The sequence below is a fragment of the Coregonus clupeaformis genome, chromosome 1 (assembly GCF_020615455.1).
Source record: "Coregonus clupeaformis isolate EN_2021a chromosome 1, ASM2061545v1, whole genome shotgun sequence".
Classification (NCBI taxonomy): Eukaryota; Metazoa; Chordata; class Actinopteri; order Salmoniformes; family Salmonidae; genus Coregonus; species Coregonus clupeaformis.
The window spans coordinates 13,915,503-13,931,582 of record NC_059192.1 but is presented as its reverse complement, the minus strand read 5'-3'; the positions used below and the strand labels follow the sequence as shown (position 1 = coordinate 13,931,582).

Genomic DNA, 16,080 nt, shown 5'->3' with positions numbered 1-16,080 from the left:
CAAATCACTAGTCCAGCCATGTCTGGGTTGTTTCATTCCCCTAATTGGTAAAGCTAGGACTATTTAGGAGGGTCATCTGATCCTAAACCTGTGGTTTTAGGGGGGGGGAAACATCCACCATAAGTGTCGCAGTAGTACATTTAGGGAACTACACTCCTGACTCCTCACTAGAGCTGTAGTGATTAACAGAGCCTACCTGTACACACTTCCTGCTCACACTCCACATTCATTTGGAGTCCAGCAACAGCACTGCAGGGCTGTGGTTCTCTCTGGTTCCTTGGCCCAGGTTGCAGGGCCTATAAATCAGAATCGTGAATAATGATGAGTGAGACATTTACAGATGCACAAAGATCATATTACCAATAACAGGGGAGGTTAGCATTTTTTGGGGGGGTATGAAATGTATACCTCTAACTTTTTGGAACTTTGGGATTTTATATGAAAACGCCCTTGCCTGGCCTGCACGTTTCTCTTCCTCCACTCTCTGTCTTTCTCTACTTTTTACACCCCATTGATTGGATGTGAGCCGTCGAGCGTGTTTCACAATAATATTCTCTTTTACTGCCAGATGGCGTTTATGATGTGTAACCGGGCCTTGCAAGTGACATGTGACTCCGCATGGCTGCCGCTCCGCCGCCCGCACAGATCCTTTACAAGGTTTGACAAAAATGCAATTAAGTGAAAAGAGATTGCGGCATGGAGGGACGAAGAGGTTGCCTCCGGGGACGGCGACGTGAGGGGAGCATGTCTCCTATCTGACTAGAGGACAGGTGGACACAGGAGAGGAGAGGGGAGAGGAGAGGAGCAGCCATTTAATTTGAACACAAGGGGATAATCTCAATTGCATTTCCCTGATTACTCACGTCCTCTCTTCTTCCCCTCTGACCTTCTCATCCAATGGGATTTGAGGACGAGGCGAGGAGAGAGGACGTGAGGAATCAAGGAAATGCAATTGAGATTCTCCCAAGGATGCATTGTATCCTTCACAGGACGTCCTTCACGGGGGAAATGGTGTGATGTGCATTCATTGCATGTTCCATTTTACCATACATCAATGTACAAAAGTGCAATGTATTTCTTCCTAATTGCAACCGTTGCATTTCTTCAGAGCACCTCATTTGAATGGGGTTGAAGGCTTTCTGTGGTCAACCATGGATGCCGTGGGTTGTCATACATACAGTGAGGGAAAAAAGTATTTAGTCAGCCACCAATTGTGCAAGTTCTCCCACTTAAAAAGATGAGAGAGGCCTGTAATTTTCATCATAGGTACACGACAACTATGACAGACAAAATGAGAAAATAAAATCCGAAAATCACATTGTAGGATTTTTTATGAATTTATTTGCAAATGATGGTGGAAAATAAGTATTTGGTCAATAACAAAAGTTTCTCAATACTTTGTTAAATACCCTTTGTTGGCAATGACACAGGTCAAACGTTTTCTGTAAGTCTTCACAAGGTTTTCACACACTGTTGCTGGTATTTTGGCCCATTCCTCCATGCAGATCTCCTCTAGAGCAGTGATGTTTTGGGGCTGTCGCTGGGCAACACGGACTTTCAACTCCCCTCCAAAGATTTTCTATGGGGTTGAGATCTGGAGACTGGCTAGGCCACTCCAGGACCTTGAAATGCTTCTTACGAAGCCACTCCTTCGTTGCCCGGGCGGTGTGTTTGGGATCATTGTCATGCTGAAAGACCCAGCCACGTTTCATCTTCAATGCCCTTGCTGATGGAAGGAGGTTTTCACTCAAAATCTCACGATACATGGCCCCATTCATTCTTTCCTTTACACGGATCAGTCGTCCTGGTCCCTTTGCAGAAAACAGCCCCAAAGCATGATGTTTCCACCCCCATGCTTCACAGTAGGTATGGTGTTCTTTGGATGCAACTCAGCATTCTTTGTCCTCCAAACACGACGAGTTGAGTTTTTACCAAAAAGTTCTATTTTGGTTTCATGTGACCATATGACATTCTCCCAATACTCTTCTGGATCATCCAAATGCACTCTAGCAAACTTCAGACGGGCCTGGACATGTACTGGCTTAAGCAGGGGGACACGTCTGACACTGCAGGATTTTAGTCCCTGGCGGCGTAGTGTGTTACTGATGGTAGGCTTTGTTACTTTGGTCCCAGCTCTCTGCAGGTCATTCACTAGGTCCCCCCGTGTGGTTCTGGGATTTTTGCTCACCGTTCTTGTGATCATTTTGACCCCATGGGGTGAGATCTTGCGTGGAGCCCCAGATCAAGAGAGATTATCAGTGGTCTTGTATGTCTTCCATTTCCTAATAATTGCTCCCACAGTTGATTTCTTCAAACCAAGCTGCTTACCTATTGCAGATTCAGTCTTCCGAGCCTGGTGCAGGTCTACAATTTTGTTTCTGGTGTCCTTTGACAGCTCTTTGGTCTTGGCCATAGTGGAGTTTGGAGTGTGACTGTTTGAGGTTGTGAACAGGTGTCTTTTATACTAATTTGCAAATAAATTCATTAAAAATCCTACAATGTGATTTTCTGGATTTTTTTCCCTCAATTTGTCTGTCATAGTTGACGTGTACCTATGATGAAAATTACAGGCCTCTCTCATCTTTTTAAGTGGGAGAACTTGCACAATTGGTTGGCTGACTAAATACTTTTTTCCCCCACTGTACATACACACACACACACACACACACACACAGACACACAGACACAGACACAGATAAGGAAGCTGTTTGTGCTATTTGTTTGCCATGGACCATGACCTTAACATTGAGCACGTTTTAGAGTGGAAGCTTTTTTTCTTTCACACTTTCCAGTATGCCTCCATCCCTCCTCCCTCCCTCCCTCCCTCATCCCTCCCTCCCTCATTCCTTCCTTCCTTCCTTCCTTCCTCCCTCCCTCCTTCCTTCCTCCCTTACTGTGGTGATGACAATAGATCCTGTAACTTCCACATCCACCTTTCACTTCACTATACAAAGCTCTTCTCTTTTCCTCTTGCTGTAGGATAGTCATAAAGAAATGAATTATGGCATGTAATTAAGGCACTGATAGTCAGTTAAATTCTAGCACATCAGACAATAAGCCTGAGGGTCCATTGTAATTGACTGGTGGAATGAATCCTTCTTAAAGTAGGTGGTATAGACCATAGACAGTCCCAATTCTGATGTATAGACCTCGTAAAGCATACCTGAGGGGCATTTTAAAAGGAATCGTTAGTTTGGCCTTTGCTTCTGTACTATATGTGCTGTACATTTCAATATGGATATTGACAGGCGTATAAACTTCTATGAAGTAGTTTGAAAGTTTCCTAAAGTTACAGAGTGCGACCTTACTGGCTGCTTTCGGCCAATGAGTATCCACTATCTGCACATTTAGGAAAATAGAACAGAAATCAGTGTTATAGTAAATACTCATCTACAGTTTTGGGCCTGTTGCCCAATAGAAAATCTGGTTGGATGAGACCCTGCTCCTGCTGAGAGCTCTGCCCACCCATTGCTGGCACCAGGACCTCTGTTAGGGTTAGTGAAGAGGCTGTAGCTCTGCCCTGCCAGGTGTCTGTGTCATATCTGTATCTCAGAGGGTTCTCCAGTCAACACGTGCCTCCTTCTCAGTGGTGCGTGTGTGCAGTGCACCTAAACCCACTCCTACATTAAAGACTAGGGCGGCCAGTGGCGCACGCACACACACACACACACACACACACACACACACACACACACACACACACACACACACACACACACACACACACATACACACACACATACACACACACAGACACACAGACACACACACACAGACACAGGCAGCCAGCCAGCCAGCCAGCCAACCACACTGACTGCACCACAACCACACTGGAAAATGTGAACCTTCTCATCTGCACTGAGCTCCAAGTACACTCACACACACACACACACACACACACACACGTGTGCTGGAGTGTGCACATACAGTGGGGAGAACAAGTATTTGATACACTGCCGATTTTGCAGGTTTTCCTACTTACAAAGCATGTAGAGTTCTGTAATTTTTATCATAGGTACACTTCAACTGTGAGAGACGGAATCTAAAACAAAAATAGAGAAAATCACATTGGAGGATTTTTAAGTAATTAATTTGCATTTTATTGCATGACAAAAGTATTTGATACATCAGAAAAGCAGAACTTAATATTTGGTACAGAAACCTTTGTTTGCAATTACAGAGATCATACGTTTCCTGTAGGTCTTGACCAGGTTTGCACACACTGCAGCAGGTATTTTGGCCCCCTCCTCCATACAGACCTTCTCCAGATCCTTCAGGTTTCGGGGCTGTCGCTGGGCAATACGGACTTTCAGCTCCCTCCAAAGATTTTCTATTGGGTTCAGGTCTGGAGACTGGCTAGGCCACTCCAGGACCTTGAGATGCTTCTTACGGAGCCACTCCTTAGTTGCCCTGGCTGTGTGTTTCGGGTCGTTGTCATGCTGGAAGACCCAGCCACGACCCATCTTCAATGCTCTTACTGAGGGAAGGAGGTTGTTGGCCAAGATCTCGCGGTACATGGCCCCATCCATCCTCCCCTCAATACGGTGCAGTCGTCCTGTCCCCTTTGCAGAAAAGCATCCCCAAATAATTTCCACCTCCATGCTTCACGGTTGGGATGGTGTTCTTGGGGTTGTACTCATCCTTCTTCTTCCTCCAAACACGGCGAGTGGAGTTTAGACCAAAAAGCTATATTTTTGTCTCATCAGACATTTTTAAAAACATTTTAGTCATTTTAGCAGACGCTCTTATCCAGAGTGACTTACAGTTAGTGAGTGCATACATTATTTTTTATACTGGCCCCCCGCGGGAATCGAACCCACAACCCTGGCGTTGCAAACGCCATGCTCTACCAACTGAGCTACATCCCTGCCGGCCATTCCCTCCCCTACCCTGGACGATGCTGGGCCAATTGTGCGCCGCCCCATGGGTCTCCCGGTCGCGGCCGGCTATGACAGAGCCTAGATTCGAACCAGGATCTCTAGTGGCACAGCTAGCACTGCGATGCAGTGCCTTAGACCACTACGCCACCCGGGAGACAGACCACATGACCTTCTCCCATTCATCCTCTGGATCATCCAGATGGTCATTGGCAAACTTCAGACGGGCCTGGACATGCGCTGGCTTGAGCAGGGGGACCTTGCGTGCGCTGCAGGATTTTCATCCATGACGGCGTAGTGTGTTACTAATGGTTTTCTTTGAGACTGTGGTCCCAGCTCTCTCCAGGTCATTGACCAGGTCCTGCCATGTAGTTCTGGGCTGATCCCTCACCTTTCTCATTATCATCCAGTGTTAATACTATTGTAATTATTCTGCACTATAGCCTATTTATTGCCTTACCTCCATAACTTGCTACATTTGCACACACTGTATATATATTTTCTGTTGTATTTCTGACTTTATGTTTTTTTTTTACCCCATATGTAACTCTGTGTTGTTTTTATTGCACTACTTTGCTTTATCTTGGCCAGGTCGCAGTTGTAAATGAGAACCTGTTCTCAACTGGCTTACCTGGTTAAATAAAGGTGAAAAAAAAAAAATTTGATGCCCCACGAGGTGAGATCTTGCATGGAGCCCCAGACCGAGGGTGATTGACCGTCATCTTGAACTTCTTCCATTTTCTAATAATTGCGCCAACAGTTGTTGCCTTCTCACCAAGCTGCGTGCCTATTGTCCTGTAGCCCATCCCAGCCTTGTGCAGGTCTACAATGTTATCCCTGATGTCCTTACACAGCTCTCTGGTCTTGGCCATTGTGGAGAGGTTGGAGTCTGTTTGATTGAGTGTGTAGACAGGTGTCTTTTATACAGGTAACGAGTTCAAACAGGTGCAATTAATACAGGTAATGAGTGGAGAACAGGAGGGCTTCTTAAAGAAAAACTAACAGGTCTGTGAGAGCCGGAATTCTTACTAGTTGATAGGTGATCAAATATTTATGTCATGCAATAAAATGCAAATGAATTACTTAAAAATCATAGAATGTGATTTTCTGGATTTCAGACCTCTACATGCTTTGTAAGTAGGAAAACCTGCAAAATCGGCAGTGTATCAAATACTTGTTCTCCCCACTGTACACACATACTTGTTCTTTATCTTCATCTCTCACACACACACACACAAACACACATACATCCACACACACACACATACATCCACACACACACACACATACATCCACACACACACACGGAAGACCTTCATAGAGACCCCTGGCTGCTAAACATCCAGGTGATCATATAGAAAAGCCGCCCGCTCATACGGACTCTTTTGGTGATGAACCGTACGCTCTGAATGTGTTATATAGGAGTTGTAAAGCATTTGTTAAAAACTGCCAGGGTTGGAGGGTGCCGCTCTCTCAGGCCTGCCACAGCACATAAAGCCAGCTGGCCAGGTCTCTGCAGAGAGAGTGCTGAGGGAATGTATAATGTATGTACAGACAGAGAGCAGGCGCCCCCACCCCAGAGGCCACCGTGGTGACAAGTGTGAGGATAGTGTGTGTGCGCGAGCGTGTGCGTGTTATAGTGCTGTCTCATGGTGAAGGGGGTTGGAGAGGCCCTCTCTTCTGCTTGGAGGACCAAAGAGGCCCCATTTCTGTAGAAGAGCCTTTTGCAGATTTCTCAGTCTTCTCCTTGTTGTGCAGAATGAATATTGAGTGTCATAGTCAGTAAAGCAATAGACAGAAAGGAATGGTTCCAAGTGTTTTTTGATTACTTTAACTAATAGATTGTCAGGGTTGAGTGTAGTGGGAACGTGGAATCACACGCAGGACACAGAGATTCAAAACAGATGTCTTTAGTGAAGTCCGTAGTACACGCCAAACACGGCAACAGGCCACAGGCGAACAAACGCACACTAGACTGTCCAAAGTAAGGACGCACAACGTGCAGGACTCTCTCAAACAACACGAAATAAAGAGAGCACAAAACAGAGGACCAAACAACAACACGTGACAATAGAACAATTACACACAACACCTGACCAACCACAAGAGAACTAAATAGGGTGCCTAATGAACACTAACAATCAACAGGTGTAACAAACAGACAAAACCAATCAAACATGAAACATCGAACGGTGGCAGCTAGTACTCGGAGACGAGCGACCGCCGAAGCCTGCCCGAACAAGGAGAAGGAGCCGCCTCGGCCGAAACCGTGACAGTACCCCCCCCCTTGACGCGCGGCTCCAGCCGTGCGCCGCCCCCGGCCTCAGGGACGACCAGGAGGACGCGGAGCAGGGCGCGTAGGATGACCACGATGGAACTCGGTCAGAAGGGACGGGTCTAGGATGTCCCTCCTCGGCACCCAGCACCGCTCCTCCGGGCCGTACCCCTCCCACTCCACGAGATATTGGAGACCCCCCATCCGGCATCTCGAATCTAGGATGGCCCGAACAGTGTACGCCGGAGCCCCCTCGATGTCCAACGGGGGCGGAGGAGTCTCTTCTATCTCAAAGTCCTGGAGTGGACCAGCTACCACCGGCCTGAGGAGAGACACATGGAACGAGGGGTTAATATTTTTGTAATCAATGGGCAGTTGTAACCTGTAACACACCTCGTTCAATCTCCTCAGGACTTTAAAAGGCCCCACAAACCGCCGACCCAGCTTCCGGCAGGGCAGGCGGAGGGGCAGGTTTCTGGTTGAGAGCCAGACTCGATCTCCAGGTGCGTACACTGGCCCCTCACTGCGGTGGAGGTCGGCGCTCGTCTTCTGTCGACGGATGGCCCGCTGCAGATGGACGTGTGCAGCGTTCCACGTCTCCTCCGAGCGCCGTACCCACTCATCCACCGCAGGGGCCTCGATCTGGCTGTCATGCCAAGGTGCCAGAACCGGCTGGTACCCTAACACACACTGGAAAGGGGTTAGTTTAGTGGAGGAGTGGCGGAGAGAGTTCTGTGCCATCTCGGCCCAGGGCACATATCTCGCCCACTCCTCCGGCCGGCCCTGGCAATATGACCTCAGAAACCTACCCACATCCTGGTTGACACGTTCGACCTGCCCATTACTCTCCGGGTGGTAACCCGAGGTGAGGCTCACCGAAACCCCCAACCGTTCCATAAACGCTCTCCAGACTCTGGAGGTAAACTGGGGGCCTCGATCAGACACTATATCCTCGGGTACCCCGTAATGCCGGAAGACGTGAGTAAATAGAGCCTCAGCGGTCTGTAGGGCAGTAGGGAGACCCGGCATGGGAAGGAGACGACAGGCCTTCGAGAACCGATCCACAACGACCAGGATGGTGGTATTCCCCTGTGAAGAGGGAAGGTCGCTAACAAAATCCACCGAGAGGTGAGACCAGGGTCGTTGTGGAACGGGCAGGGGTTGTAACTTACCCCTGGGCAAGTGTTTGGGCGCCTTACACTGGGCACACACTGAGCAGGAGGAGACATAAATCCTCACATCCCTGGCTAACGTTGGCCACCAGTACTTTGTACTAAGGCAGTGCACTGTCCGGCCAATACCTGGATGTCCAGAGGAGGGTGACGTGTGAGCCCAATAAATCAGCCGATCCCGGACCTCGAGCGGGACGTACGTCCGACCCACCGGACACTGTGGAGGGCTAGGGTCGGTGCGTAATGCCCGCTCGATCTCCGCAACGACCTCCCATACCACTGGTGCAACCAGACAAGACTCAGGTAGTATGGGAGTGGGCTCCACGCACCTCTCCTCAGTGTCATACCGCCGAGACAGGGCATCTGCCTTCCCGTTCTGGGACCCAGTGATGTAAGTGATCTTAAACACAAACCGGGCGAGAAACATAGTCCACCGAGCCTGGCGAGGATTCAGTCTCCTAGCTGCCCGAATGTATTCCAGGTTACGGTGGTCAGTCAGAATGAGAAAAGGGTGTTGAGCCCCCTCAAGCCAATGCCTCCACACCTTTAGGGCCTGTACCACGGCTAACAGCTCCCTGTCCCCTACGTCATAATTCCGCTCCGCCGGACTGAGCTTTTTCGAATAAAAAGCACAGGGGCGGAGTTTAGGTGGTGTGCCGGACCGTTGTGAAAGAACAGCCCCGATACCGGCTTCAGACGCGTCCACCTCCACTTGGAATGGTAAAGTGGGATCCGGGTGCGCCAGCACTGGAGCCGAGGTAAACAGGTCCTTCAGTCTCCCAAAAGCCCTGTCCGCCTCAGCTGACCACCGCAAGCGCACTGGACCCCCCTTCAGAAGGGACGTTATGGGAGCTGCCACCTGTCCAAAACCCCGGATAAACCTCCGGTAGTAATTCGCAAAACCCAAGAACTGCTGCACCTCTTTAACCGTGGTTGGGGTTTGCCAATTACGCACGGCTGACACACGGTCAACCTCCATCCTCACCCCTGACGCAGACAACTGATAACCCAAAAAGGAGACCGACTCCTGGAAGAACAGACATTTCTCGGCTTTGACATACAGGTCATGCTCCAACAATCTCCTCAATACTCTGCACACCAGGGCTACATGCTCGGCCCGGTTAGAACTGTACACCAGAATATCGTCTATGTACACCACTACTCCCTGCGCCTGCATGTCCCGGAAAATCTCATCTACAAAGGATTGGAAGACTGATGGAGCATTCATTAACCCGTATGGCATGACGAGATACTCGTAATGACCGGAGGTAGTACTAAATGCTGTCTTCCATTCATCGCCCTCTCTAATGCGCACCAAGTTATATGCGCTCCTGAGGTCCAATTTTGTGAAGAACCGTGCCCCGTGTAATGACTCCGTCATAGTCGCAATCAGCGGGAGTGGATAACTATATTTCACAGTCACCTGATTGAGACCGTGGTAATCAATACACGGACGCAAACCTCCATCCTTTTTCTTCACAAAAAAGAAGCTCGAGGACGCGGGTGAAGTGGAGGGCCGTATGTATCCCTGTCTCAGAGACTCTGCAATGTATGTCTCCATTGCCCTCTTCTCCTCCTGTGACAACGGATACACATGGCTCCGCGGGAGCGCAGCTCCTGCCTGGAGGTCTATCGCACAATCCCCCTGTCTATGAGGCGGCAACCGTGCCGCTCTTGTCTTGCTAAACACGAGTGCCAAATCCTCATACTCAGGTGGAATGTGCAGTGCGGGCATCTGGTTCGGACTCTCCACCGAGGTCGCCCCTACGGAAACACCCAGACATAGCCCCTCACACTGAGCAGACCACCCTTTAAGAGCCTTCTCTCGCCACGAAATAGTAGGATCATGGGTAATCAACCAGGGAAGCCCCAGTACCACCGGATACGCAGGAGAGTCGATCAGATAGAGCTGAATCGTCTCCTCATGACCCCCTGCGTCTCCATCCTAAGTGGCGCTGTGACCTCCCTAATCAACCCGGATCCTAACGGACGACTATCTAGGGCATGTACAGGGAAAGGATTATCAACCGGAAGGAGGGGAATCCCTAACTCTACACAGAATTTGCGATCTACAAAGTTCCCAGCTGCGCCTGAATCTACTAGCGCCTTATGCTGGGAACGAGGTGCAACCTGTGGAAAACAAACAGGTATAGTTATGTGTACGACAGAAAGCTCTGGGTAAGTGGGGCGCCTACTCACCTGGGAGGACTCCCCAATGTGTGGTCTGCCGTCTCCTCCACCAGGGGACCCTCCCCAGCACCTAGCCGCGGTGTGCCCTCCACGGCCACAGTTGGTGCAGGGGACGGCCCCCTCGGGCTCCTTCTTCTCCTTCCTCTAGCGCCAGCACCTCCGAGCTCCATCGGGCTCGGCTCGGAGGCGCTGGAGGGTGGAATGGGCGACCCCCACCTGGGACGTCCGCGGGTAGCGAGCAGGGTGTCCAGCCGAATGGCCATGTCAACCAACTGGTCAAATGAGAGTGTAGTATCCCTGCACGCCAACTCTCTGCGGACGTCCTCCCGGGAGGCTGCAACGGAAGTGGTCTATGAGGGCCCGCTCATTCCACCCTGCATCTGCCGCTAGAGTCCGGAACTCCAGCGCAAATTCCTGAGCGCTCCTCATCCCCTGCCGGAGGTAGAATAGACGCTCCCCCGCCGCCTTCCCCTCTGGTGGATGGTCGAACACTGCACGGAAGCGGCGGGAGAACTCCGCATAGGTGATAGTGGCGGCGTCTATTCTCCTCCATTCGGCGTTGGCCCACTCCAACGCCTTGCCGGTGAGACAGGAGATGAGGGCGGAAACGCTCTCGTGTCCCGAGGGCGCCGGGTGTACGGTGGCAAGGTACAGTTCAACTTGTAACAGGAACCCCTGACACCCGGCAGCGGTGCCGTCGTACGCCCTCGGGAGCGAGAGCCGAATCCCACTGGGTTCCGGTAGTTGGACGGGCGGGCTGACCGATGGTGATGGTGCGGTAGGTGGGGGTGTGGGTACCCCGCTGGTCTCCCATCGATGGAGGGTGTTCATCACTCGATCCAGGGCGTGCCCAATTTGGTTGATACGATCCTCCTGACCACGAAGGCGCTCCTCCATGATCTCGGAGGGTGCGGGTGCTCCTGCTGATTCCATAAGATGGTGTGTAATTCTGTCAGGGTTGAGTGTAGTGGGAACGTGGAATCACACGCAGGACACAGAGATTCAAAACAGATGTCTTTAGTGAAGTCCGTAGTACACGCCAAACACGGCAACAGGCCACAGGCGAACAAACGCACACTAGACTGTCCAAAGTAAGGACGCACAACGTGCAGGACTCTCTCAAACAACACGAAATAAAGAGAGCACAAAACAGAGGACCAAACAACAACACGTGACAATAGAACAATTACACACAACACCTGACCAACCACAAGAGAACTAAATAGGGTGCCTAATGAACACTAACAATCAACAGGTGTAACAAACAGACAAAACCAATCAAACATGAAACATCGAACGGTGGCAGCTAGTACTCCGGAGACGACGACCGCTGAAGCCTGCCCGAACAAGGAGAAGGAGCCGCCTCGGCCGAAACCGTGACATAGATCTTTAGACACACATACCTGTTCCATATTTGTTCATACCAAAATGTGTTCATACAACCACCTGTTGGAAGTCTGTGCTAGAATTGGTGTGCTGGACCCAATAACTCTCCCAGCATTTCGCTACACCCACAATAACATCTGCTAAACATGTGTATGTGACAAATAAAATGTGATTTGATTTGATTTGAGATTATCGTCACATTGGACAGTCATCTGGAAAAAAACGCACGGCATCTCTCACATCCACCCGCAGCAAAACACTGGAGTCCACAGCACTGGAGAGAGTAGGATAAACCTTCATCAGGACAGAATTAGTAGAAAAAGGTCAAGGAGATGGAATGGAGCACGCCTTCACGTGGCTGGAGGACTGTCTGAGGATTCCATTAACAACTCAGTGGAACAAGCAGCATTGTTCAGGATCATTTTGAGCCTAAGTTATCTTTCCCCTCATATCTTCTAGGGCTATATCTTAAACAGCTCCACGAGTGAGGTTTAGGTGGATCCCAATGCTGACAGCTCAATAGAACAAGCCTTTCAAAAGATGTCTCTATTCAGATCATTCAAATATTTTCCATTACCAAATGTTACCTGAGGGTCTGACTGACTGTAGTTAAGTTTAATGCATTTGTAAGTAGAGTACTAAATCCACAGTTGGTGCGGGACTTAACTCTGTTTTTAAAATTGTATTTTGTCACGAGATAAGTTCCCGCCCTGCCCATGTCTGAAATCTTTTTAAACAGCATCTAACAATGGGCTTGCTCAATTTCCATGAGGAACAGAACTCTTTATGTATGCATCAGATAGTGGTTTTGCATTATGCCCTTTGTGTGTGTACACGTAACCTCCTTGGTGTTTGTGTGATGCAGCAGGTTGCCCGGCCGTACCAAGGGCCACATTTACATGGGCCTAATCTGGGCCAGATATTCCTGGATGACACAGATAATGATAAAAGGCCCCATATCCTGGGAAAGTCATGTGACCTTGTGACTGGCACTGTCATATTCCCCCATCATCAGCCCGTTGTGGAGCTAATTAGATGAACATTTGCAAGTGTTCTGTGCGTTAGTGGAACTACAGCACTGGAACTATAGGGCGGATCATTTTCATTCTGTTGATTTAATAGCTTTTGTCACTGGGATGTTAGGAGTACAGATGTGGTGCTTGTTATTTGTACTGTGCAATATGTTAACATGACTTGTGCTCATGGACGATTTTTGGTTTCGTAAGCCTCACACATTTTGATCTCTTTGGCCCTTCGCCCCTGTTTTACTTTATGGGTAAATCTTGTTTGCAATTATAAAAAATATATATATTCTACTGACCCGTTGTAAGTCATCGTTCGGATTCAGAAACGTCTATGTCGCACAATCCGTCATAAGTAAACTTTAGTGAGACATCTTTCTACCCACATATTGGCTCTGCTCTCCAAGAATCGCCTCATGTATTTTTTAGCACCGTCCAGCGACGACCATCAGGTTAGCTTACTTGCTGCTTTTTCTTAGGACCCAGTGTTGGCCTCAATGAAAGTACAATTTTTTTTCAACGTGTCTAGTAGAAATATGTATTAGAATCCACAGCGTTGACCTCTGACCTGTATATGCTCTATACTCTGGGGCCCTAAATAACTCAAGCACGGCCAAGCTGACGCTTCAGAGGCCAATAAACAACAGATGTTCCAGAAGAAACGGCATTTTAAAAAAAAAGATCCTAACTCTTATAAATAAACTAAGGAAAGAACCTATTTCTCCCTCCACTCAAGTCTCTGCAATATGGATGTTAGTTTAGTTGCACCCAAGCTTCAGAGTATATGCATGTGGTCTGGTAAGCAGTAGCTATCTTGCCTCAGTAGACTGAATATTTGCTCAATGATCATACTCTGAGCAAGTCATTAGACATGCTTTTAATGGGTCAAGTTTCAATATAATTCATACCATAACTGGAGCCTAGCATTCAGAGTAGGAGTATTATATGTCCATTTTATCAAGATTGCATTAATGTCACTGCTGTAAACCTGATTGGATCAAATCCTTGAAGAAAATGTCATCTATGCCATCTAAAGGGCTCTCCACAGTGATTTCACTATTCACAGTCTACGCAAACGGAGTACATAGAGAGCCACGCAAACGAACCACCGTCGATCCCTTTAATGTCCCATGGTTGAGGGCTCAGTGGGGATGAATGAGTGACGCCTGATACTGGTAAATGTTAGCTTGACTGGTACCTAGACTTTGGTACACTGTCCCATCACCTCACAGTGGTATCCATTGTAAGTGTAGGTTCTGTGTGTTCAGGTTAGGCTACCTGATGCTGGCATGTTAACAGACTTATAGACCCTGACATTGTCCCTCTGTTTCCCTATGCTGCAGTGCTAGAGAAGAGTCAGCGGCAGCAGCTTGAGGCGGTGAGCTATACTTCGCGCTACGCCCTGGGCCTCTTCTACGAAGCCCAGGCTCACATCGACGTCCCCTGGGCCGCCAAGTACATTTCCAATAATCCCTGCATTCGCTTCATCGCCATTGACGATAAAAAGCGCAATTTAGGTCAGTGCTACCATTTTTCTTTCACTCTGTCTGTGTCTGTCTGACTCCCTTTCTCTTTATTTACGCTCTCTTTTTCTGTCTGCCTCTTTCAATCTCTCTCTATCTCTTTTTCTGTTTGCTTTTCTGCATCTCTGTCTCACTCTCACCTCCTCCTCTTGCCCTCCTCCGCTCCCTCCTCCTCCTCTCCCTCCTCTTCCCACTCCTCCTCTCCCTCCTCCTCCTCTCCCTCCTTCTCTCTCCCTCCTCGACCTCCCTCTCTCCCTCCTCCTCCTCTCCCCCCTCTGCTCGCTCCTCCTCTCCCTCCTCCTCCTCTCCCTCCTCCTCCTCTTCCCCCTCTTCTCGCTCCTCCTCTCCATCCTCCTCCGCTCCCTCCTTCTCTCTCCCTCCTCGACCTCCCTCTCGCCCTCCTCCTCCTCTCCCCCCTCTTCTCGCTCCTCCTCTCCCTCCTCCTCCGCTCCCTCCTCTTCTCACCCCTCCTCTCCCTCCTCCTCTCACCCTCCTCCTCCTCTCCCTCCTCATCTTCTCCCTCCTCCTCCTCTCCCTCCTCCTCTCACCCTCCTCCTCTCACCCTCCTCCGCTACGCTTTAATCTTCTATTTCATTTCGAGAATGTATTTTGCTTGTAGCTGTTGGTTGTTCCATTTGATTTCAATCACTTTTTGACCACACCCCTTCGATTTTAACAACATTTTCCATACATATTTGCCCATGGTAGAAACGGTCAGAAAGTGACTTTTTGGACTTGAATGCCAAAACATTTAGGAGACAGAGGTGCTCAAAGTTGACAAATGTTGCATACCCCACCCTACCATGAGACATCCATGTCTTCTTCACTGGAAAATATAAACGGTTGAGTTTGATATAATTTAAAAGCTTACAAACAGGGTTGTCAAAGTAGTTTATAATTCTTTGAAAAAAATGTAATCAATTAAAAAAGAACAATTTGCTTCATCGCCATTGGTGATAAAAAGCGCAATTTAGGTCAGTGCTACCATTCTCTTTCTCTCTGTCTATCTGAATCCCGTTGTCTTTATTTCTGCCCTCTTTTCCTGTCTCTCTCTTTCAATCTCTCTATCTCCTCTCTCTTTTTCTGTTTGCTTTACTGCATCTCTGTCTCACTCTCTCCCTCCCTCTCTGGAAGGCGTGCGTCAGAATTGCTCTCTAATTGAGTGCCACTGTTCAGCAGGCAGGCATATAACTTTCCGCGCTAGCTTATGTCTCCAGTCCACTGGATTCTTCCTTGACTTTATAAAGTTGCATTTGGTGTGCATTCAAAATCCCAATATACAAGTTGTGATGTTTTCATTCAAACTCAACCTTTTTGATGGTGCTGGGGAGAGCCTCCATAGTCCTCAGTATTTGATTGGCTCCCTGAGTGCTTGCCCAGTCAGTCCATTGGTAGTCAGTTTTCATTACTGATTGAACACAGGAGGGAGAAGCATCAGACAATGAGCAGGAGAGCACAGCACCCTGAGGTCAAGCTTCTGCTCACACCCACACCCACACCCACCAGCCTTTATTAGCAGCTCTTATCTCTGCTACAAAACCACTGCCTCTCGGCTGCTATAAGAAGGAACAACATCATCTTATATCAGACCTGGAGGGGTTTGTGGGTGTGTGTGTTTCAGAGAGAGAAGTGTGT

General features: G+C 48.8%; 1 protein-coding gene across 2 annotated transcripts in view; it reads left to right on the top strand.

The window, feature by feature from the left end:
• The window catches only part of LOC121533453 (renalase-like), a 71,468-nt gene that overhangs the window by 38,800 nt on the left and 16,588 nt on the right, over positions 1-16,080 (top strand). For both annotated transcript variants that reach the window (XM_041839534.2, XM_041839446.2), the window contains exon 5: positions 14,266-14,439. In XM_041839534.2, coding sequence (XP_041695468.1) covers positions 14,266-14,439 — 174 coding nt within the window. The remainder of the gene's footprint in view (positions 1-14,265; positions 14,440-16,080) is intronic.